Genomic DNA, 26,566 nt, shown 5'->3' on the forward strand with positions numbered 1-26,566 from the left:
CTGATACTGTCATTATTATTATTATTATTATACCTTATATAGGAAACAGCCGGGGGAGTCCTGTGATGTGCACTATAGGGTAAGGTATGGAGAGAGCCTGATACTGTCATTATTATTATTATACCTTATATAGGAAACAGCCGGGGGAGTCCTGTGATGTGCACTATAGGGTAAGATATGGAGAGAGCCTGATACTGTCATTATTATTATTATACCTTATATAGGAAACAGCCGGGGGAGTCCTGTGATGTGCACTATAGGGTAAGGTATGGAGAGAGCCTGATACTGTCATTATTATTATTATACCTCATATAAGAAACAGCCGGGGGAGTCCTGTGATGTGCACTATAGGGTAAGGTATGGAGAGAGCCTGATACTGTCATTATTATTATTATACCTTATATAGGAAACAGCCGGGGGAATCCTGTGATGTGCACTATAGGGTAAGGTATGGAGAGAGCCTGATACTGTCATTATTATTATTATTATACCTTATATAGGAAACAGCCGGGGGAGTCCTGTGATGTGCACTATAGGGTAAGATATGGAGAGAGCCTGATACTGTCATTATTATTATTATTATTATACCTTATATAGGAAACAGCCGGGGGAATCCTGTGATGTGCACTATAGGGTAAGGTATGGAGAGAGCCTGATACTATCATTATTATTATTATTATTATACCTTATATAGGAAACAGCCGGGGGAATCCTGTGATGTGCACTATAGGGAAAGGTATGGAGAGAGCCTGATACTGTCATTATTATTATTATTATACCTTATATAGGAAACAGCCGGGGGAGTCCTGTGATGTGCACTATAGGGTAAGGTATGGAGAGAGCCTGATACTGTCATTATTATTATTATTATTATACCTTATATAGGAAACAGCCGGGGGAATCCTGTGATGTGCACTATAGGGTAAGGTATGGAGAGAGCCTGATACTATCATTATTATTATTATTATTATTATTATTATACCTTATATAGGAAACAGCCGGGGGAATCCTGTGATGTGCACTATAGGGAAAGGTATGGAGAGAGCCTGATACTGTCATTATTATTATTATTATACCTTATATAGGAAACAGCCGGGGGAGTCCTGTGATGTGCACTATAGGGTAAGGTATGGAGAGAGCCTGATACTGTCATTATTATTATTATTATACCTTATATAGGAAACAGCCGGGGGAGTCCTGTGATGTGCACTATAGGGTAAGGTATGGAGAGAGCCTGATACTGTCATTATTATTATTATACCTTATATAGGAAACAGCCGGGGGAGTCCTGTGATGTGCACTATAGGGTAAGGTATGGAGAGAGCCTGATACTGTCATTATTATTATTATTATACCTTATATAGGAAACAGCCGGGGGAGTCCTGTGATGTGCACTATAGGGTAAGGTATGGAGAGAGCCTGATACTGTCATTATTATTATTATACCTTATATAGGAAACAGCCGGGGGAATCCTGTGATGTGCACTATAGGGTAAGGTATGGAGAGAGCCTGATACTATCATTATTATTATTATTATACCTTATATAGGAAACAGCCGGGGGAGTCCTGTGATGTGCACTATAGGGTAAGGTATGGAGAGAGCCTGATACTATCATTATTATTATACCTTATATAGGAAACAGCCGGGGGAGTCCTGTGATGTGCACTATAGGGTAAGGTATGGAGAGAGCCTGATACTGTCATTATTATTATTATTATTATTATTATTATTATTATACGTTATATAGGAAACAGCTGGGGGAATCCTGTGATGTGCACTATAGGGTAAGATATGGAGAGAGCCTGATACTATCATTATTATTATTATTATACCTTATATAGGAAACAGCCGGGGGAGTCCTGTGATGTGCACTATAGGGTAAGGTATGGAGAGAGCCTGATACTGTCATTATTATTATACCTTATATAGGAAACAGCCGGGGGAGTCCTGTGATGTGCACTATAGGGTAAGGTATGGAGAGAGCCTGATACTATCATTATTATTATTATTATTATTATTATACCTTATATAGGAAACAGCTGGGGGAATCCTGTGATGTGCACTATAGGGTAAGATATGGAGAGAGCCTGATACTATCATTATTATTATTATTATACCTTATATAGGAAACAGTCGGGGGAGTCCTGTGATGTGCACTATAGGGTAAGGTATGGAGAGAGCCTGATATTATCATTATTATTAATATACCTTATATAGGAAACAGTCGGGGGAGTCCTGTGATGTGCACTATAGGGTAAGGTATGGAGAGAGCCTGATACTGTCATTATTATTATTATTATTATACCTTATATAGGAAACAGCTGGGGGAGTCCTGTGATGTGCACTATAGGGTAAGGTATGGAGAGAGCCTGATATTATCATTATTATTAATATACCTTATATAGGAAACAGTCGGGGGAGTCCTGTGATGTGCACTATAGGGTAAGGTATGGAGAGAGCCTGATACTGTCATTATTATTATTATACCTTATATAGGAAACAGTCGGGGGAGTCCTGTGATGTGCACTATAGGGTAAGGTATGGAGAGAGCCTGATATTATCATTATTATTAATATACCTTATATAGGAAACAGTCGGGGTAGTCCTGTGATGTGCACTATAGGGTAAGGTATGGAGAGAGCCTGATACTGTCATTATTATTATTATACCTTATATAGGAAACAGCCGGGGGAGTCCTGTGATGTGCACTATAGGGTAAGGTATGGAGAGAGCCTGATACTGTCATTATTATTATTATACCTTATATAGGAAACAGCCGGGGGAGTCCTGTGATGTGCACTATAGGGTAAGGTATGGAGAGAGCCTGATACTGTCATTATTATTATTATTATTATACCTTATATAGGAAACAGCCGGGGGAGTCCTGTGATGTGCACTAGAGGGTAAGGTATGGAGAGATCCTGATACTGTCATTATTATTATTATACCTTATATAGGAAACAGCCGGGGGAGTCCTGTGATGTGCACTATAGGGTAAGGTATGGAGAGAGCCTGATATTATCATTATTATTAATATACCTTATATAGGAAACAGTCGGGGGAGTCCTGTGATGTGCACTATAGGGTAAGGTAAGGAGAGAGCCTGATACTGTCATTATTATTATTATTATTATTATTATTATACCTTATATAGGAAACAGCCGGGGGAGTCCTGTGATGTGCACTATAGGGTAAGGTATGGAGAGAGCCTGATACTGTCATTATTATTATTATACCTTATATAGGAAACAGCCGGGGGAGTCCTGTGATGTGCACTATAGGGTAAGGTATGGAGAGAGCCTGATATTATCATTATTATTAATATACCTTATATAGGAAACAGTCGGGGGAGTCCTGTGATGTGCACTATAGGGTAAGGTAAGGAGAGAGCCTGATACTGTCATTATTATTATTATTATTATTATTATTATTATTATTATACCTTATATAGGAAACAGCCGGGGGAGTCCTGTGATGTGCACTATAGGGTAAGGTATGGAGAGAGCCTGATACTGTCATTATTATTATTATACCTTATATAGGAAACAGCCGGGGGAGTCCTGTGATGTGCACTATAGGGTAAGATATGGAGAGAGCCTGATACTGTCATTATTATTATTATTATTATTATACCTTATATAGGAAACAGCCGGGGGAGTCCTGTGATATGCACTATAGGGTAAGATATGGAGAGAGCCTGATACTGTCATTATTATTATTATACCTTATATAGGAAACAGCCCGGGGAGTCCTGTGATGTGCACTATAGGGTAAGGTATGGAGAGAGCCTGATACTATCATTATTATTATTATTATACCTTATATAGGAAACAGTCGGGGGAATCCTGTGATGTGCACTATAGGGTAAGGTATGGAGAGAGCCTGATACTGTCATTATTATTATTATTATTATTATACCTTATATAGGAAACAGCCGGGGGAATCCTGTGATGTGCACTATAGGGTAAGATATGGAGAGAGCCTGATACTGTCATTATTATTATTATTATTATTATTATTATTATTATACCTTATATAGGAAACAGCCGGGGGAGTCCTGTGATGTGCACTATAGGGTAAGGTATGGAGAGAGCCTGATACTATCATTATTATTATTATTATTATTATTATTATTATACCTTATATAGGAAACAGCCGGGGGAGTCCTGTGATGTGCACTATAGGGTAAGGTATGGAGAGAGCCTGATACTATTATTATTATTATTATTATTATTATTATACCTTATATAGGAAACAGCCGGGGGAATCCTGTGATGTGCACTATAGGGTAAGATATGGAGAGAGCCTGATACTGTCATTATTATTATTATTATACCTTATATAGGAAACAGCCAGGGGAGTCCTGTGATGTGCACTATAGGGTAAGGTATGGAGAGAGCCTGATACTATCATTATTATTATTATACCTCATATAGGAAACAGCCGGGGGAGTCCTGTGATGTGCACTATAGGGTAAGGTATGGAGAGAGCCTGATACTGTCATTATTATTATTATTATACTTTATATAGGAAACAGCCGGGGGAGTCCTGTGATGTGCACTATAGGGTAAGGTATGGAGAGAGCCTGATACTGTCATTATTATTATTATTATACCTTATATAGGAAACAGCCGGGGGAGTCCTGTGATGTGCACTATAGGGTAAGGTATGGAGAGAGCCTGATACTGTCATTATTATTATTATACCTTATATAGGAAACAGCCGGGGGAGTCCTGTGATGTGCACTATAGGGTAAGGTATGGAGAGAGCCTGATACTGTCATTATTATTATTATACCTTATATAGGAAACAGCCAGGGGAGTCCTGTGATGTGCACTATAGGGTAAGGTATGGAGAGAGCCTGATACTGTCATTATTATTATTATTATACTTTATATAGGAAACAGCCGGGGGAGTCCTGTGATGTGCACTATAGGGTAAGGTATGGAGAGAGCCTGATACTGTCATTATTATTATTATTATACCTTATATAGGAAACAGCCGGGGGAGTCCTGTGATGTGCACTATAGGGTAAGGTATGGAGAGAGCCTGATACTGTCATTATTATTATTATACCTTATATAGGAAACAGCCGGGGGAGTCCTGTGATGTGCACTATAGGGTAAGGTATGGAGAGAGCCTGATACTGTCATTATTATTATTATTATACCTTATATAGGAAACAGCCGGGGGAATCCTGTGATGTGCACTATAGGGTAAGGTATGGAGAGAGCCTGATACTATCATTATTATTATTATACCTTATATAGGAAACAGCCGGGGGAGTCCTGTGATGTGCACTATAGGGTAAGGTATGGAGAGAGCCTGATACTGTCATTATTATTATTATTATTATACCTTATATAGGAAACAGCCGGGGGAGTCCTGTGATGTGCACTATAGGGTAAGGTATGGAGAGAGCCTGATAATGTCATTATTATTATTATTATACCTCATATAGGAAACAGCCGGGGGAGTCCTGTGATGTGCACTATAGGGTAAGATATGGAGAGAGCCTGATACTATCATTATTATTATTATTATACCTTATATAGGAAACAGCCGGGGGAGTCCTGTGATGTGCACTATAGGGTAAGGTATGGAGAGAACCTGATACTGTCATTATTATTATTATTATACCTTATATAGGAAACAGCCGGGGGAATCCTGTGATGTGCACTATAGGGTAAGGTATGGAGAGAGCCTGATACTGTCATTATTATTATTATACCTTATATAGGAAACAGCTGGGGGAATCCTGTGATGTGCACTATAGGGTAAGGTATGGAGAGAGCCTGATACTGTCATTATTATTATTATTATACCTCATATAGGAAACAGCCGGGGGAGTCCTGTGATATGCACTATAGGGTAAGGTATGGAGAGAGCCTGATACTGTCATTATTATTATTATACCTTATATAGGAAACAGCCGGGGGAGTCCTGTGATGTGCACTATAGGGTTAGGTATGGAGAAAGCCTGATACTGTCATTATTATTATTATACCTTATATAGGAAACAGCGGGGGGAGTCCTGTGATGTGCACTATAGGGTAATGTATGGAGAGAGCCTGATACTGTCATTATTATTATTATATCTTATATAGGAAACAGCCGGGGGAGTCCTGTGATGTGCACTATAGGGTAAGATATGGAGAGAGCCTGATACTGTCATTATTATTATTATTATACCTTATATAGGAAACAGCCGGGGGAGTCCTGTGATGTGCACTATAGGGTAAGGTATGGAGAGAGCCTGATACTGTCATTATTATTATTATTATTATACCTTATATAGGAAACAGCCAGGGGAGTCCTGTGATGTGCACTATAGGGTAAGGTATGGAGAGAGCCTGATACTGTCATTATTATTATACCTTATATAGGAAACAGCCAGGGGAGTCCTGTGATGTGCACTATAGGGTAAGGTATGGAGAGAGCCTGATACTGTCATTATTATTATTATTATTATACCTTATATAGGAAACAGCCGGGGGAGTCCTGTGATGTGCACTATAGCGTAAGGTATGGAGAGAGCCTGATACTGTCATTATTATTATTATACCTTATATAGGAAACAGCTGGGGGAATCCTGTGATGTGCACTATAGGGTAAGGTATGGAGAGAGCCTGATACTGTCATTATTATTATTATTATTATACCTTATATAGGAAACAGCCGGGGGAGTCCTGTGATGTGCACTATAGGGTAAGGTATGGAGAGAGCCTGATACTATCATTATTATTATTATACCTTATATAGGAGACAGCCGGGGGAGTCCTGTGATAGGCTCTCTCCATACCTTACCCTATAGTGCACATCACAGGACTCCCCCGGCTGTTTCCTATATAAGGTATAATAATAATAATAATAATAATAATGACAGTATCAGGCTCTCTCCATATCTTACCCTATAGTGCACATCACAGGACTCCCCCGGCTGTTTCCTATATAAGGTATAATAATAATAATGACAGTATCAGGCTCTCTCCATAGCCGGGGGAGTCCTGTGATGTGCACTATAGGGTAAGGTATGGAGAGAGCCTGATACTATCATTATTATTATTATACTTTATATAGGAAACAGCCGGGGGAGTCCTGTGATGTGCACTATAGGGTAAGGTATGGAGAGAGCCTGATACTGTCATTATTATTATTATTATTATACCTTATATAGGAAACAGCCGGGGGAGTCCTGTGATGTGCACTATAGGGTAAGGTATGGAGAGAGCCTGATACTATCATTATTATTATTATACTTTATATAGGAAACAGCCGGGGGAGTCCTGTGATGTGCACGATAGGGTAAGGTATGGAGAGAGCCTGATACTGTCATTATTATTATTATACCTTATATAGGAAACAGCCGGGGGAATCCTGTGATGTGCACTATAGGGTAAGGTATGGAGAGAGCCTGATACTGTCATTATTATTATACCTTATATAGGAAACAGCCGGGGGAATCCTGTGATGTGCACTATAGGGTAAGGTATGGAGAGAGCCTGATACTGTCATTATTATTATTATTATACCTTATATAGGAAACAGCCGGGGGAGTCCTGTGATGTGCACTATAGGGTAAGGTATGGAGAGAGCCTGATACTGTCATTATTATTATTATTATACCTTATATAGGAAACAGCCGGGGGAGTCCTGTGATGTGCACTATAGGGTAAGGTATGGAGAGAGCCTGATACTGTCATTATTATTATTATTATACCTTATATAGGAAACAGCCGGGGGAATCCTGTGATGTGCACTATAGGGTAAGGTATGGAGAGAGCCTGATACTGTCATTATTATTATTATACCTCATATAGGAGACAGCTGGGGGAGTCCTGTGATGTGCACTATAGGGTAAGGTATGGAGAGAGCCTGATACTATCATTATTCTTATTATACCTTATATAGGAAACAGCCGGGGGAGTCCTGTGATGTGCACTATAGGGTAAGGTATGGAGAGAGCCTGATACTGTCATTATTATTATTATTATACCTTATATAGGAAACAGCCGGGGGAGTCCTGTGATGTGCACTATAGGGTAAGGTATGGAGAGAGCCTGATACTGTCATTATTATTTTATTATACCTTATATAGGAAACAGCCGGGGGAGTCCTGTGATGTGCACTATAGGGTAAGGTATGGAGAGAGCCTGATACTATCATTATTATTATTATACCTCATATAGGAAACAGCCGGGGGAGTCCTGTGATGTGCACTATAGGGTAAGGTATGGAGAGAGCCTGATACTGTCATCATTATTATTATACCTTATATAGGAAACAGCCGGGGGAGTCCTGTGATAGGCTCTCTCCATACCTTACCCTATAGTGCACATCACAGGACTCCCCCGGCTGTTTCCTATATAAGGTATAATAATAATAATAATAATGACAGTATCAGGCTCTCTCCATATCTTACCCTATAGTGCACATCACAGGACTCCCCCGGCTGTTTCCTATATAAGGTATAATAATAATAATGACAGTATCAGGCTCTCTCCATAGCCGGGGGAGTCCTGTGATGTGCACTATAGGGTAAGGTATGGAGAGAGCCTGATACTATCATTATTATTATTATACTTTATATAGGAAACAGCCGGGGGAGTCCTGTGATGTGCACTATAGGGTAAGGTATGGAGAGAGCCTGATACTGTCATTATTATTATTATTATTATACCTTATATAGGAAACAGCCGGGGGAGTCCTGTGATGTGCACTATAGGGTAAGGTATGGAGAGAGCCTGATACTATCATTATTATTATTATACTTTATATAGGAAACAGCCGGGGGAGTCCTGTGATGTGCACGATAGGGTAAGGTATGGAGAGAGCCTGATACTGTCATTATTATTATTATACCTTATATAGGAAACAGCCGGGGGAATCCTGTGATGTGCACTATAGGGTAAGGTATGGAGAGAGCCTGATACTGTCATTATTATTATTATACCTTATATAGGAAATAGCCGGGGGAATCCTGTGATGTGCACTATAGGGTAAGGTATGGAGAGAGCCTGATACTGTCATTATTATTATTATTATACCTTATATAGGAAACAGCCGGGGGAGTCCTGTGATGTGCACTATAGGGTAAGGTATGGAGAGAGCCTGATACTGTCATTATTATTATTATTATACCTTATATAGGAAACAGCCGGGGGAGTCCTGTGATGTGCACTATAGGGTAAGGTATGGAGAGAGCCTGATACTGTCATTATTATTATTATTATACCTTATATAGGAAACAGCCGGGGGAATCCTGTGATGTGCACTATAGGGTAAGGTATGGAGAGAGCCTGATACTGTCATTATTATTATTATACCTCATATAGGAGACAGCTGGGGGAGTCCTGTGATGTGCACTATAGGGTAAGGTATGGAGAGAGCCTGATACTATCATTATTCTTATTATACCTTATATAGGAAACAGCCGGGGGAGTCCTGTGATGTGCACTATAGGGTAAGGTATGGAGAGAGCCTGATACTGTCATTATTATTATTATTATACCTTATATAGGAAACAGCCGGGGGAGTCCTGTGATGTGCACTATAGGGTAAGGTATGGAGAGAGCCTGATACTGTCATTATTATTTTATTATACCTTATATAGGAAACAGCCGGGGGAGTCCTGTGATGTGCACTATAGGGTAAGGTATGGAGAGAGCCTGATACTGTCATTATTATTATTATACCTTATATAGGAAACAGCCGGGGGAGTCCTGTGATGTGCACTATAGGGTAAGGTATGGAGAGAGCCTGATACTGTAATTATTATTATTATTATTATTATTATACCTTATATAGGAAACAGTCGGGGGAGTCCTGTGATGTGCACTATAGGGTAAGGTATGGAGAGACCCTGATACTGTCATTATTATTATTATACCTTATATAGGAAACAGCCGGGGGAATCCTGTGATGTGCGCTATAGGGTAAGATATGGAGAGAGCCTGATACTATCATTATTATTATTATTATTATACCTTATATAGGAAACAGCCAGATGAGTCCTGTGATGTGCACTATAGGGTAAGGTATGGAGAGAGCCTGATACTGTCATTATTATTATTATTATTATACCTTATATAGGAAACAGCCGGGGGAGTCCTGTGATGTGCACTATAGGGTAAGGTATGGAGAGAGCCTGATACTGTCATTATTATTATTATACCTTATATAGGAAACAGCCGGGGGAGTCCTGTGATGTGCACTATAGGGTAAGGTATGGAGTGAGCCTGATACTATCATTATTATTATTATTATACCTTATATAGGAAACAGCCAGATGAGTCCTGTGATGTGCACTATAGGATAAGGTATGGAGAGAGCCTGATACTGTCATTATTATTATTATACCTTATATAGGAAAAAGCCGGGGGAGTCCTGTGATGTGCACTATAGGGTAAGGTATGGAGAGAGCCTGATACTGTCATTATTATTATTATTATTATACCTTATATAGGAAACAGCCGGGGGAGTCCTGTGATGTGCACTATAGGGTAAGGTATGGAGAGAGCCTGATACTGTCATTATTATTATTATTATTATACCTTATATAGGAAACAGCCGGGGGAATCCTGTGATGTGCACTATAGGGTAAGGTATGGAGAGAGCCTGATACTGTCATTATTATTATTATTATACCTTATATAGGAAACAGCCGGGGGAGTCCTGTGATGTGTACTATAGGGTAAGGTAAGGAGAGAGCCTGATACTGTCATTATTATTATTATTATTATTATACCTCATATAGGAAACAGCCGGGGGAGTCCTGTGATGTGCACTATAGGGTAAGGTATGGAGAGAGCCTGATACTATCATTATTATTATACCTTATATAGGAAACAGCCGGATGAGTCCTGTGATGTGCACTATAGGGTAAGATATGGAGAGAGCCTGATACTGTCATTATTATTATTATTATTATACCTTATATAGGAAACAGCCGGGGGAGTCCTGTGATGTGTACTATAGGGTAAGGTAAGGAGAGAGCCTGATACTGTCATTATTATTATTATTATTATTATACCTCATATAGGAAACAGCCGGGGGAGTCCTGTGATGTGCACTATAGGGTAAGGTATGGAGAGAGCCTGATACTATCATTATTATTATACCTTATATAGGAAACAGCCGGATGAGTCCTGTGATGTGCACTATAGGGTAAGATATGGAGAGAGCCTGATACTGTCATTATTATTATTATTATTATACCTTATATAGGAAACAGCCGGGGGAGTCCTGTGATGTGCACTATAGGGTAAGGTATGGAGAGAGCCTGATACTGTCATTATTATTATTATACCTTATATAGGAAGCAGCCGGGGGAGTCCTGTGATGTGCACTAAAGGGTAAGGTATGGAGAGAGCCTGATACTGTCATTATTATTATTATACCTTATATAGGAAACAGCCGGGGGAGTCCTGTGATGTGCACTATAGGGTAAGGTATGGAGAGAGCCTGATACTGTCATTATTATTATTATTTATACCTTATATAGGAAACAGCCGGGGGAGTCCTGTGATGTGCACTATAGGGTAATGTATGGAGAGAGCCTGATACTGTCATTATTATTATTATACATTATATAGGAAACAGCCGGGGGAGTCCTGTGATGTGCACTATAGGGTAAGGTATGGAGAGAGCCTGATACTGTCATTATTATTATTATTATTATTATTATTATTATTATTATTATACCTTATATAGGAAACAGCCGGGGGAGTCCTGTGATGTGCACTATAGGGTAAGGTATGGAGAGAGCCTGATACTGTCATTATTATTATTATACCTCATATAGGAAACAGCCGGGGGAGTCCTGTGATGTGCACTATAGGGTAAGGTATGGAGAGAGCCTGATACTGTCATTATTATTATTATTATAATTATTATTATACCTTATATAAGAAACAGCCGGGGGAGTCCTGTGATGTGCACTATAGGGTAAGATATGGAGAGAGCCTGATACTATCATTATTATTATTATACTTTATATAGGAAACAGCCAGGGGAGTCCTGTGATGTGCACTATAGGGTAAGGTATGGAGAGAGCCTGATACTGTCATTATTATTACACCTTATATAGGAAACAGCCGGGGGAATCCTGTGATGTGCACTATAGGGTAAGGTATGGAGAGAGCCTGATACTGTCCTTATTATTATTATTATACCTTATATAGGAAACAGCCAGGGGAGTCCTGTGATGTGCACTATAGGGTAAGGTATGGAGAGAGCCTGATACTGTCATTATTATTATACCTTATATAGGAAACAGCCGGGGGAGTCCTGTGATGTGCACTATAGGGTAAGGTATGGAGAGAGCCTGATACTGTCATTATTATTATTATACCTCATATAGGAGACAGCTGGGGGAGTCCTGTGATGTGCACTATAGGGTAAGGTATGGAGAGAGCCTGATACTATCATTATTCTTATTATACCTTATATAGGAAACAGCCGGGGGAGTCCTGTGATGTGCACTATAGGGTAAGGTATGGAGAGAGCCTGATACTGTCATTATTATTATTATTATACCTTATATAGGAAACAGCCGGGGGAGTCCTGTGATGTGCACTATAGGGTAAGGTATGGAGAGAGCCTGATACTGTCATTATTATTTTATTATACCTTATATAGGAAACAGCCGGGGGAGTCCTGTGATGTGCACTATAGGGTAAGGTATGGAGAGAGCCTGATACTATCATTATTATTATTATACCTCATATAGGAAACAGCCGTGGGAGTCCTGTGATGTGCACTATAGGGTAAGGTATGGAGAGAGCCTGATACTGTCATCATTATTATTATACCTTATATAGGAAACAGCCGGGGGAGTCCTGTGATAGGCTCTCTCCATACCTTACCCTATAGTGCACATCACAGGACTCCCCCGGCTGTTTCCTATATAAGGTATAATAATAATAATAATAATGACAGTATCAGGCTCTCTCCATATCTTACCCTATAGTGCACATCACAGGACTCCCCCGGCTGTTTCCTATATAAGGTATAATAATAATAATGACAGTATCAGGCTCTCTCCATAGCCGGGGGAGTCCTGTGATGTGCACTATAGGGTAAGGTATGGAGAGAGCCTGATACTATCATTATTATTATTATACTTTATATAGGAAACAGCCGGGGGAGTCCTGTGATGTGCACTATAGGGTAAGGTATGGAGAGAGCCTGATACTGTCATTATTATTATTATTATTATACCTTATATAGGAAACAGCCGGGGGAGTCCTGTGATGTGCACTATAGGGTAAGGTATGGAGAGAGCCTGATACTATCATTATTATTATTATACTTTATATAGGAAACAGCCGGGGGAGTCCTGTGATGTGCACGATAGGGTAAGGTATGGAGAGAGCCTGATACTGTCATTATTATTATTATACCTTATATAGGAAACAGCCGGGGGAATCCTGTGATGTGCACTATAGGGTAAGGTATGGAGAGAGCCTGATACTGTCATTATTATTATTATACCTTATATAGGAAACAGCCGGGGGAATCCTGTGATGTGCACTATAGGGTAAGGTATGGAGAGAGCCTGATACTGTCATTATTATTATTATTATACCTTATATAGGAAACAGCCGGGGGAGTCCTGTGATGTGCACTATAGGGTAAGGTATGGAGAGAGCCTGATACTGTCATTATTATTATTATTATTATACCTTATATAGGAAACAGCCGGGGGAGTCCTGTGATGTGCACTATAGGGTAAGGTATGGAGAGAGCCTGATACTGTCATTATTATTATTATACATTATATAGGAAACAGCCGGGGGAATCCTGTGATGTGCACTATAGGGTAAGGTATGGAGAGAGCCTGATACTGTCATTATTATTATTATACCTCATATAGGAGACAGCTGGGGGAGTCCTGTGATGTGCACTATAGGGTAAGGTATGGAGAGAGCCTGATACTATCATTATTCTTATTATACCTTATATAGGAAACAGCCGGGGGAGTCCTGTGATGTGCACTATAGGGTAAGGTATGGAGAGAGCCTGATACTGTCATTATTATTATTATTATACCTTATATAGGAAACAGCCGGGGGAGTCCTGTGATGTGCACTATAGGGTAAGGTATGGAGAGAGCCTGATACTGTCATTATTATTTTATTATACCTTATATAGGAAACAGCCGGGGGAGTCCTGTGATGTGCACTATAGGGTAAGGTATGGAGAGAGCCTGATACTGTCATTATTATTATTATACCTTATATAGGAAACAGCCGGGGGAGTCCTGTGATGTGCACTATAGGGTAAGGTATGGAGAGAGCCTGATACTGTCATTATTATTATTATTATTATTATTATACCTTATATAGGAAACAGTCGGGGGAGTCCTGTGATGTGCACTATAGGGTAAGGTATGGAGAGACCCTGATACTGTCATTATTATTATTATACCTTATATAGGAAACAGCCGGGGGAATCCTGTGATGTGCGCTATAGGGTAAGATATGGAGAGAGCCTGATACTATCATTATTATTATTATTATTATACCTTATATAGGAAACAGCCAGATGAGTCCTGTGATGTGCACTATAGGGTAAGGTATGGAGAGAGCCTGATACTGTCATTATTATTATTATTATTATACCTTATATAGGAAACAGCCGGGGGAGTCCTGTGATGTGCACTATAGGGTAAGGTATGGAGAGAGCCTGATACTGTCATTATTATTATTATACCTTATATAGGAAACAGCCGGGGGAGTCCTGTGATGTGCACTATAGGGTAAGGTATGGAGTGAGCCTGATACTATCATTATTATTATTATTATACCTTATATAGGAAACAGCCAGATGAGTCCTGTGATGTGCACTATAGGATAAGGTATGGAGAGAGCCTGATACTGTCATTATTATTATTATACCTTATATAGGAAAAAGCCGGGGGAGTCCTGTGATGTGCACTATAGGGTAAGGTATGGAGAGAGCCTGATACTGTCATTATTATTATTATTATTATACCTTATATAGGAAACAGCCGGGGGAGTCCTGTGATGTGCACTATAGGGTAAGGTATGGAGAGAGCCTGATACTGTCATTATTATTATTATTATTATACCTTATATAGGAAACAGCCGGGGGAATCCTGTGATGTGCACTATAGGGTAAGGTATGGAGAGAGCCTGATACTGTCATTATTATTATTATTATACCTTATATAGGAAACAGCCGGGGGAGTCCTGTGATGTGTACTATAGGGTAAGGTAAGGAGAGAGCCTGATACTGTCATTATTATTATTATTATTATTATACCTCATATAGGAAACAGCCGGGGGAGTCCTGTGATGTGCACTATAGGGTAAGGTATGGAGAGAGCCTGATACTATCATTATTATTATACCTTATATAGGAAACAGCCGGATGAGTCCTGTGATGTGCACTATAGGGTAAGATATGGAGAGAGCCTGATACTGTCATTATTATTATTATTATTATACCTTATATAGGAAACAGCCGGGGGAGTCCTGTGATGTGTACTATAGGGTAAGGTAAGGAGAGAGCCTGATACTGTCATTATTATTATTATTATTATTATACCTCATATAGGAAACAGCCGGGGGAGTCCTGTGATGTGCACTATAGGGTAAGGTATGGAGAGAGCCTGATACTATCATTATTATTATACCTTATATAGGAAACAGCCGGATGAGTCCTGTGATGTGCACTATAGGGTAAGATATGGAGAGAGCCTGATACTGTCATTATTATTATTATTATTATACCTTATATAGGAAACAGCCGGGGGAGTCCTGTGATGTGCACTAAAGGGTAAGGTATGGAGAGAGCCTGATACTGTCATTATTATTATTATACCTTATATAGGAAACAGCCGGGGGAGTCCTGTGATGTGCACTATAGGGTAAGGTATGGAGAGAGCCTGATACTGTCATTATTATTATTATTTATACCTTATATAGGAAACAGCCGGGGGAGTCCTGTGATGTGCACTATAGGGTAATGTATGGAGAGAGCCTGATACTGTCATTATTATTATTATACATTATATAGGAAACAGCCGGGGGAGTCCTGTGATGTGCACTATAGGGTAAGGTATGGAGAGAGCCTGATACTGTCATTATTATTATTATTATTATTATTATTATTATTATACCTTATATAGGAAACAGCCGGGGGAGTCCTGTGATGTGCACTATAGGGTAAGGTATGGAGAGAGCCTGATACTGTCATTATTATTATTATACCTCATATAGGAAACAGCCGGGGGAGTCCTGTGATGTGCACTATAGGGTAAGGTATGGAGAGAGCCTGATACTGTCATTATTATTATTATTATAATTATTATTATACCTTATATAAGAAACAGCCGGGGGAGTCCTGTGATGTGCACTATAGGGTAAGATATGGAGAGAGCCTGATACTATCATTATTATTATTATACTTTATATAGGAAACAGCCAGGGGAGTCCTGTGATGTGCACTATAGGGTAAGGTATGGAGAGAGCCTGATACTGTCATTATTATTACACCTTATATAGGAAACAGCCGGGGGAATCCTGTGATGTGCACTATAGGGTAAGGTATGGAGAGAGCCTGATACTGTCCTTATTATTATTATTATACCTTATATAGGAAACAGCCAGGGGAGTCCTGTGATGTGCACTATAGGGTAAGGTATGGAGAGAGCCTGATACTGTCATTATTATTATACCTTATATAGGAAACAGCCGGGGGAGTCCTGTGATGTGCACTATAGGGTAAGGTATGGAGAGAGCCTGATACTGTCCTTCTTATTATTATTATACCTTATATAGGAAACAGCCGGGGGAGTCCTGTGATGTGCACTATAGGGTAAGGTATGGAGAGAGCCTGATACTGTCATTATTATTATACCTTATATAGGAAACAGCCGGGGGAGTCCTGTGATGTGCACTATAGGGTAAGGTATGGAGAGAGCCTGATACTGTCATTATTATTATTATACCTTATATAGGAAACAGCCGGGGGAGTCCTGTGATGTGCACTATAGGGTAAGGTATGGAGAGAGCCTGATACTGTCATTATTATTATTATACCTTATATAGGACACAGCTGGGGGAGTCCTGTGATGTGCACTATAGGGTAAGGTATGGAGAGATCCTGATACTGTCATTATTATTATTATTATACCTTATATAGGAAACAGCCGGGGGAGTCCTGTGATGTGCACTATAGGGTAAGGTATGGAGAGAGCCTGATACTGTCATTATTATTATTATACCTCATATAGGAAACAGCCGGGGGAGTCCTGTGATGTGCACTATAGGGTAAGGTATGGAGAGAGCCTGATACTGTCATTATTATTATTATTATTATATCTTATATAGGAAACAGCCGGGGGAGTCCTGTGATGTGCACTATAGGGTAAGGTATGGAGAGAGCCTGATACTGTCATTATTATTATTATTATTATTATTATACCTTATATAAGAAACAGCTGGGGGAGTCCTGTGATGTGCACTATAGGGTAAGATATGGAGAGAGCCTGATACTGTCATTATTATTATTATACCTTATATAGGAAACAGCCGGGGGAGTCCTGTGATGTGCACTATAGGGTAAGGTATGGAGAGAGCCTGATACTGTCATTATTATTATTATACCTTATATAGGAAACAGCCGGGGGAGTCCTGTGATGTGCACTATAGGGTAAGATATGGAGAGAGCCTGATACTGACATTATTATTATTATTATTATTATACCTTATATAGGAAACAGCCGGGGGAGTCCTGTGATGTGCACTATAGGGTAAGGTATGGAGAGAGCCTGATACTGTCATTATTATTATTATTGTTATTATTATTATACCTTATATAGGAAACAGCCGGGGGAGTCCTGTGATGTGCACTATAGGGTAAGGTATGGAGAGAGCCTGATACTGTCATTATTATTATTATACCTTATATAGGAAACAGCCGGGGGAGTCCTGTGATGTGCACTATAGGGTAAGGTATGGAGAGAGCCTGATACTGTCATTATTATTATTATTATACCTCATATAGGAAACAGCCGGGGGAGTCCTGTGATGTGCACTATAGGGTAAGGTATGGAGAGAGCCTGATACTGTCATTATTATACCTCATATAGGAAACAGCCGGGGGAGTCCTGTGATGTGCACTATAGGGTAAGGTATGAAGAGAGCCTGATATTATCATTATTATTAATATACCTTATATAGGAAACAGCCGGGGGAATCCTGTGATGTGCACTATAGGGTAAGGTATGGAGAGAGCCTGATACTATCATTATTATTATTATTCCTTATATAGGAAACAGCCGGGGGAGTCCTGTGATGTGCACTATAGGGTAAGGTATGGAGAGAGCCTGATACTATCATTATTATTATTATTATTATTATACCTTATATAGGAAACAGCCAGGGGAGTCCTGTGATGTGCACTATAGGGTAAGATATGGAGAGAGCCTGATACTGTCATTATTATTATTATTATACCTTATATAGGAAACAGCCGGGGGAGTCCTGTGATGTGCACTATAGGGTAAGGTATGGAGAGAGCCTGAAACTGTCATTATTATTATTATACCTTATATAGGAAACAGCCGGGGGAGTCCTGTGATGTGCACTATAGGGTAAGGTATGGAGAGAGCCTGATACTATCATTATTATTATTATTCCTTATATAGGAAACAGCCGGGGGAGTCCTGTGATGTGCACTATAGGGTAAGGTATGGAGAGAGCCTGATACTATCATTATTATTATTATTATTATACCTTATATAGGAAACAGCCAGGGGAGTCCTGTGATGTGCACTATAGGGTAAGATATGGAGAGAGCCTGATACTGTCATTATTATTATTATTATACCTTATATAGGAAACAGCCGGGGGAGTCCTGTGATGTGCACTATAGGGTAAGGTATGGAGAGAGCCTGAAACTGTCATTATTATTATTATACCTTATATAGGAAACAGCCGGGGGAATCCTGTAATGTGCACTATAGGGTAAGGTATGGAGAGAGCCTGATACTGTAATTATTATTATACCTTATATAGGAAACAGCGGGGGGAGTCCTGTGATGTGCACTATAGGGTAAGGTATGGAGAGACCCTGATACTGTCATTATTATTATTATTATTATACCTTATATAGGAAACAGCCGGGGGAGTCCTGTGATGTGCACTATAGGGTAAGGTATGGAGAGAGCCTGATACTGTCATTATTATTATTATACCTTATATAGGAAACAGCCGGGGGAGTCCTGTGATGTGCACTATAGGGTAAGGTATGGAGAGAGCCTGATACTGTCATTATTATTATTATACCTTATATAGGAAACAGCCGGGGGAGTCCTGTGATGTGCACTATAGGGTAAGGTATGGAGAGAGCCTGATACTGTCATTATTATTATTATACCTTATATAGGAAACAGTCGGGGGAGTCCTGTGATGTGCACTATAGGGTAAGGTATGGAGAGAGCCTGATACTGTCATTATTATTATTATACCTTATATAGGAAACAGCCGGGGGAGTCCTGTGATGTGCACTATAGGGTAAGGTATGGAGAGAGCCTGATACTGTCATTATTATTATACCTTATATAGGAAACAGCCGGGGGAGTCCTGTGATGTGCACTATAGGGTAAGATATGGAGAGAGCCTGATACTGTCATTATTATTATTATACCTTATATAGGAAACAGCCGGGGGAATCCTGTGATGTGCACTATAGGGTAAGGTATGGAGAGAGCCTGATACTGTCATTATTATTATTATTATACCTTATATAGGAAACAGCCGGGGGAGTCCTGTGATGTGCACTATAGGGTAAGGTATGGAGAGAGCCTGATACTGTCATTATTATTATTATACCTTATATAGGAAACAGCCAGGGGAGTCCTGTGATGTGCACTATAGGGTAAGGTATGGAGAGAGCCTGATACTGTCATTATTATTATTATACCTTATATAGGAAACAGCCGGGGGAGTCCTGTGATGTGCACTAAAGGGTAAGGTATGGAGAGAGCCTGATACTGTCATTATTATTATTATTATACCTTATATAGGAAACAGCCGGGGGAATCCTGTGATGTGCACTATAGGGTAAGGTATGGAGAGAGCCTGATACTGTCATTATTATTATTATACCTTATATAGGAAACAGTCGGGGGAGTCCTGTGATGTGCACTATAGGGTAAGGTATGGAGAGAGCCTGATACTGTCATTATTATTATTATACCTTATATAGGAAACAGCGGGGGGAATCCTGTGATGTGCACTATAGGGTAAGGTATGGAGAGAGCCTGATACTGTCATTATTATTATTATTTTTATTATTATACCTTATATAGGAAACAGCGGGGGGAGTCCTGTGATGTGCACTATAGGGTAAGGTATGGAGAGAGCCTGATACTGTCATTATTATTATTATACTTTATATAGGAAACAGCCGGGGGAATCCTGTGATGTGCACTATAGGGTAAGGTATGGAGAGAGCCTGATACTGTCATTATTATTATTATTATACCTTATATAGGAAACAGCTGGGGGAATCCTGTGATGTGCACTATAGGGTAATGTATGGAGAGAGCCTGATACTGTCATTATTATTATTATTATTATTATTATTATTATACCTTATATAGGAAACAGTCGGGGGAGTCCTGTGATATGCACTATAGGGTAAGGTATGGAGAGAGCCTGATATTGTCATTATTATTATTTATAAAGGTGCCACAAGTGTCCGCAGCGCCGTTCTGAGCATAGATCCCACATCGGCAGAACACAGCATTAATAACAAGGTAATACAGTCCATGGCGAAGGTCACATAGTTCAGTTATTACACAGGTCAGCGATGAAAAAACTTTTTTAACTAATTTATGTGATGCTCATGAATTTTTGGCTTCTGAACACGAAAATGACTCCTGATTTTGCCTATCACATTTATTTATGTAGTTATGAATGTCAATTTTTTTCATATTCTTTAAAGTAATAAATGTGTTCTGCCTACATATAGTATAAAACATGGTCTTAAATGAATTCAGTTAGCAGTATAGATCATTGCAATTTAGTTCTCGTCATAAAACTTCCCCTGCCCTGTGCCAGATTAAGGTCCACATGGGTCTGGAGCTGAAATTTACAAAGGGCCTAAACCCCATACTGTCTAAAGGAACATTGTACACACACAACAACTACAGGGTGAGCTAGCAAAGGGGGAACCAAATACAACAGATGTAACACATTTTTGCCCTATGCCGGCTCATTTTAACCCCTGTCTACCACCACACACACAGTACACACACACACACAGTACATATACAATACATACACACACAGTACATATACAGTACACACACACACACAGTACATATACAGTACACACACAGTACATATACAGTACACACACACACACAGTACATATACAGTACACACACACACAGTACATATACAGTACACACACACACAGTACATATACAGTACACACACACACAGTACATACACACAGTACATATACAGTACACACACAGTACATATACAGTACACACACAGTACATATACAGTACACACACACACAGTACATATACAGTACACACACACACAGTACATATACAGTACACACACAGTACATATACAGTACACACACACACAGTACATATACAGTACACACACACACAGTACATATACAGTACACACACACACACAGTACATATACAGTACACACACACACACACAGTACATATACAGTACACACACACAGTACATATACAGTACACACACACAGTACATATACAGTACACACACAGTACATATATAATACACACACACACAGTACATATACAGTACACACACACAGTACATATACAGTACACACACACACAGTACATATACAGTACACACACACACAGTACATATACAGTACACACACACACACAGTACATATACAGTACACACACACAGTACATATACAGTACACACACACAGTACATATACAGTACACACACACACTACATATACAGTACACACACACACACAGTACATATACAGTACACACACACAGTACATATACAGTACACACAGTACACACACAGTACATATACAGTACACACACACACAGAACATATACAGTACACACACAGTACATATACAGTACACACACACACACAGTACATATACAGTACACACACACACAGTACATATACAGTACACACACACACAGTACATATACAGTACATACACACACAGTACATATACAGTACACACAGTACATATACAGTACACACACACAGTACATATACAGTACACACAGTACACACACAGTACATATACAGTACACACACACACACAGTACATATACAGTACACACACACAGTACATATACAGTACACACAGTACACACACAGTACATATACAGTACACACACACACAGAACATATACAGTACACACACAGTACATATACAGTACACACACACACAGTACATATACAGTACATACACACACACAGTACATATACAGTACACACAGTACATATACAGTACACACACACAGTACATATACAGTACACACAGTACACACACACTACATATACAGTACACACACACACAGTACATATACAGTACACACACACAGTACATATACAGTACACACAGTACACACACAGTACATATACAGTACACACACACACAGAACATATACAGTACACACACAGTACATATACAGTACATACACACACAGTACATATACAGTACACACACACACAGTACATATACAGTATATACAGTACACACAGTACATATACAGTACACACACAGTACATATACAGTACATACACAGTACATATACAGTACACACACAGTACATATACAGTACACACACACACACAGTACACACACACTACATATACAGTACACACACACTACATATACAGCACACATACACACACAGTACATATACAGTACACACACACAGTACATATACAGTACATACACACACACAGTACATATACAGTACACACACAGTACATACACACACAGTACATACACACACAGTACATATACAGTACACACACAGTACATATACAGTACATACACACACACTACATATACAGTACACACACACAGTACATATACAGCACACATACACACACAGTACATATACAGCACACATACACACACAGTACATATACAGTACACACACAGTACATATACAGTACACACACACAGTACATATACAGTACACACACACAGTACATATACAGTACACACCACTCATACAGTATAAGTGATTTCAACATTTTTAGGCAATGTCAAGGATCCAATGTCAAGGAACTATAAAGAAACTTTCAGGGAAATGCTTAACCACTTGCCTGGCACGGTCGTATCAGATACGACCACACCAGGATGGTCTTTCCCTGATACGACCAGTCAGAACTGGCCACTAGGCGGCTAGGGGAAGCTAATCTTCCCACTGCCGCCTATATCAGAGGGACCTTCTGGTCCCCCTACACCCGTGGCTCCCCCTCCTGTGTTTCCCGATCACTGCTGGCCACAGTGATCGGGCACAATCGGCACCCACCTCCCGGCACCACTTCAATAGTGGAAGCAGCCAGGGCTCATGTAGCCCCGGCTGCTGCTGTGACCCGATCACTGTGGCCAGCAGTGATTGGGCATTCCGGCCGGCCCCACCTCCTTCAGTGAGAAGCAGCAGCGGCGGCTCTGGTAGCCGCCACTGCTGCTATGTATCGGAGCCGCCAGCGGAACACCCTCCCACTGCGGCTCCAGGAACACACAGTGATCAGCGTGATCACTGTGTAGAAGCAGCAGCGGCGGCTCTGGTAGCCGCCGCTGTGCTATGTGTCTGGGCCGCCAGCGGGACACCCTCCCGCTGCGACTCCGGTAGTGATCACTGGCCATGTAGAGACAGCAGCGGCGGCTCTTGGAGCCGCCGCTGTTCTAGATATCCGGCCACACCCTCCGGCATCGGCCGCCCCTCCTCTTCATCCCCCATAACGCCCATTTTTATAATGGGCCAGACAATTTATATATATAAAAATGTATTATGTGTATATATATATATGTGGGTGTAATCCACACGGCAGCACTCCAGAATAAACGAAACACACACGGCTAATTAGGCGCATGTGTATGTATGTATGTGTGTGTGTATATATATATATATATATATATATATATATATATATATATATACATATACACATATATACATACACACACACATATATATATATATATATATATACATATACACACATATATATATATATATACATACACATATATATATATATATATATATATATATACACACACACATATATACACATGTGTGTAAGCAACAGCAGATATATATATGTGTGTACATATATACTGTGTGTGTGTGTGTGTATATATACAAACCATCGATGGTCTGACTGAAAACAAGTAGTTTGCCATTGCTGGTGGGCATCAATGTTACACCATATATGGCAACCCTCAATCGATGTTTAGGAAACATCGGCAGTTGTGGTCTACACAGATCTCCTCGACCAATCGCTAAACAACTGATGGCTTCTAACGATGGTTGAACTATCGATGGTACAGATGTCAATGCCCATCACTACAGTATAACATAAAAATCGCTATTTTTATGGTATACTGTGGTTTAAAAAAAAAAAATTTCAAATAAAATAGTCATGGATAAGTTTAAAGTTATGTTCTTGACCTAATTCAATAATAAAAGAAACCGACAATTTTGGAGCAGTTTTTGGAAAAAGAATTCGTCAGTTCAGAGGTTAATAGTTACAGAAACCTTGGCTGCAATATGAGTATAAAGGTGCAATTCTTGAATTCCCATATTGAGCATTTCCCGAATAATCTCGGAGACTACAGTGAAGAACAGGGTGAACGGTTCCACCAAGACGTTAAAGATGTAGAAAGGAGATACCAGGGTGATTGGGACGGCAGCATGATGGCTGACTACTGCTGGATGATACACAGAGACGACGCAGACAACGCTTATAAGTCAAAAGTGACAAAACGAAGTTTGAAGACAAAAAAAACAAGATATTAAACGATTTTTTAAATAATTATGGTTTTGTTTCTATTATTGTTTGCTTTTATTTTTATTTTATTATGTAATTAAGACAAAAACACAGTGATATCATCTACACTTCTTCATATTTCACAATAAATGGCAAAAACAAATAAACCTTGTTTTTTCTTAAAAATGTAAGTAACCACCTTATACTGTAGGTAAATGTCATGTGGTAATTTTTTTGAATATACTATTTCTTGATGTACTGTACACAGGAGTATAATTAAGAATATAAAAGTATTATTAAAATAGATTTCAATACCTTAAATTTCGCAGACCTGTGTTATCTATAACTGCACAATAAGCTCTGATCACCCCTGTGGCGCGTACGTTACAGAGTGTGCCCAGAAAGAAGCTGCGGTGATCGGGACAGATGGTATCAGAAATGGGGTGACATAGTGACGGGCGTCCTCGGCAGTGACTGGGGGTGGCCAGGGGTGAGTGTATCCATCTCAGGGGCGTTATGAGAGTGTCGCGAGCGTGTGAGTGATAGCTGCCAAAGGGGCCATAGTGCTGGTGCAAATGTTGATGTTGGAGTGTAAAGAATCGCCGGCAGCATTACCGCAGTTGCTAGAAAATGGGCGTCTCCGCACTTGCTGATGTCAGCCATGCGCCGGGGTGTGCATTTGCATATTGTTGCAGTAGCGACTCTGGTAACATGCAGCAGCTGACTCAGGCCCATAGTTACGCTTCTCGCCCCTTCCTCACATCACAGTATCCTGTGGTAATCCCCCCTGCGCTTCCTACACCCTAAATACCCCAGGCAGGGCGATGACACACAGACATTACCTCCATGGACAAATCCTCGCATCGCTCTATACTTTCCCTCTGCTGATTCAGGAGTAAGAGTTCTTCAGAGATCTCAGCCAGTCTGCTCAGGAACATCTCTGTCTGCGGAACAAAGAGCTCGGTCAGTGTCCTACACCTACATAATATCATCTCTCTCACCAGTAATCGGGATTGGGGGAACGAAGGGGGGTCAGCAGTACAAGTAGCAGTTATACAAGTAACAGACCTGGGGGGTGGAGCAGTACAAGTAGCAGTTATACAAGTAACAGACCTGGGGGGTGGAGCAGTACAAGTAGCAGTTATACAAGTAACAGACCTGGGGGGATGGAGCAGTACAAGCAGCAGTTATACAAGTAACAGACCTGGGGTATGGAGCAGTACAAGTAGCAGTTATACAAGTAACAGACCTGGGGAGTTAGAGCAGTATAAGAAGCAGTTATACAAGTAACAGACCTGGGGGATGGAGAAGTACAAGTAGCAGTTATACAAGTAACAGACCTCGGGGGGTGGAGCAGTACAAGTAGCAGTTATACAAGTAACAGACCTGGGGGTTAGAGCAGTACAAGTATCAGTTATAGAAGTAACAGACCTGGGGGGGTGGAGCAGTACAAGTAGCAGTTATACAAGTAACAGACCTGGGGGGGTGGAGCAGTACAAGTAGCAGTTATACAAGTAACAGAACTGGGGGGGTG

The 26,566-nt window shown here is 40.1% G+C and overlaps 1 protein-coding gene across 3 annotated transcripts in view; it reads right to left on the bottom strand.

Annotated features, from left to right (window-relative positions):
• Window positions 1-26,566, bottom strand: part of LOC148478898 (uncharacterized) — a 219,021-nt gene that overhangs the window by 133,087 nt on the left and 59,368 nt on the right. For all 3 annotated transcript variants that reach the window (XM_088455229.1, XM_088455230.1, XM_088455228.1), the window contains exon 11: window positions 25,875-25,976. In XM_088455229.1, coding sequence (XP_088311355.1) covers window positions 25,875-25,976 — 102 coding nt within the window. The remainder of the gene's footprint in view (window positions 1-25,874; window positions 25,977-26,566) is intronic.

This window comes from Taudactylus pleione, unplaced genomic scaffold (assembly GCF_031769625.1).
Source record: "Taudactylus pleione unplaced genomic scaffold, aTauple2 ptg000646l, whole genome shotgun sequence".
NCBI lineage: Eukaryota > Metazoa > Chordata > Amphibia > Anura > Myobatrachidae > Taudactylus > Taudactylus pleione.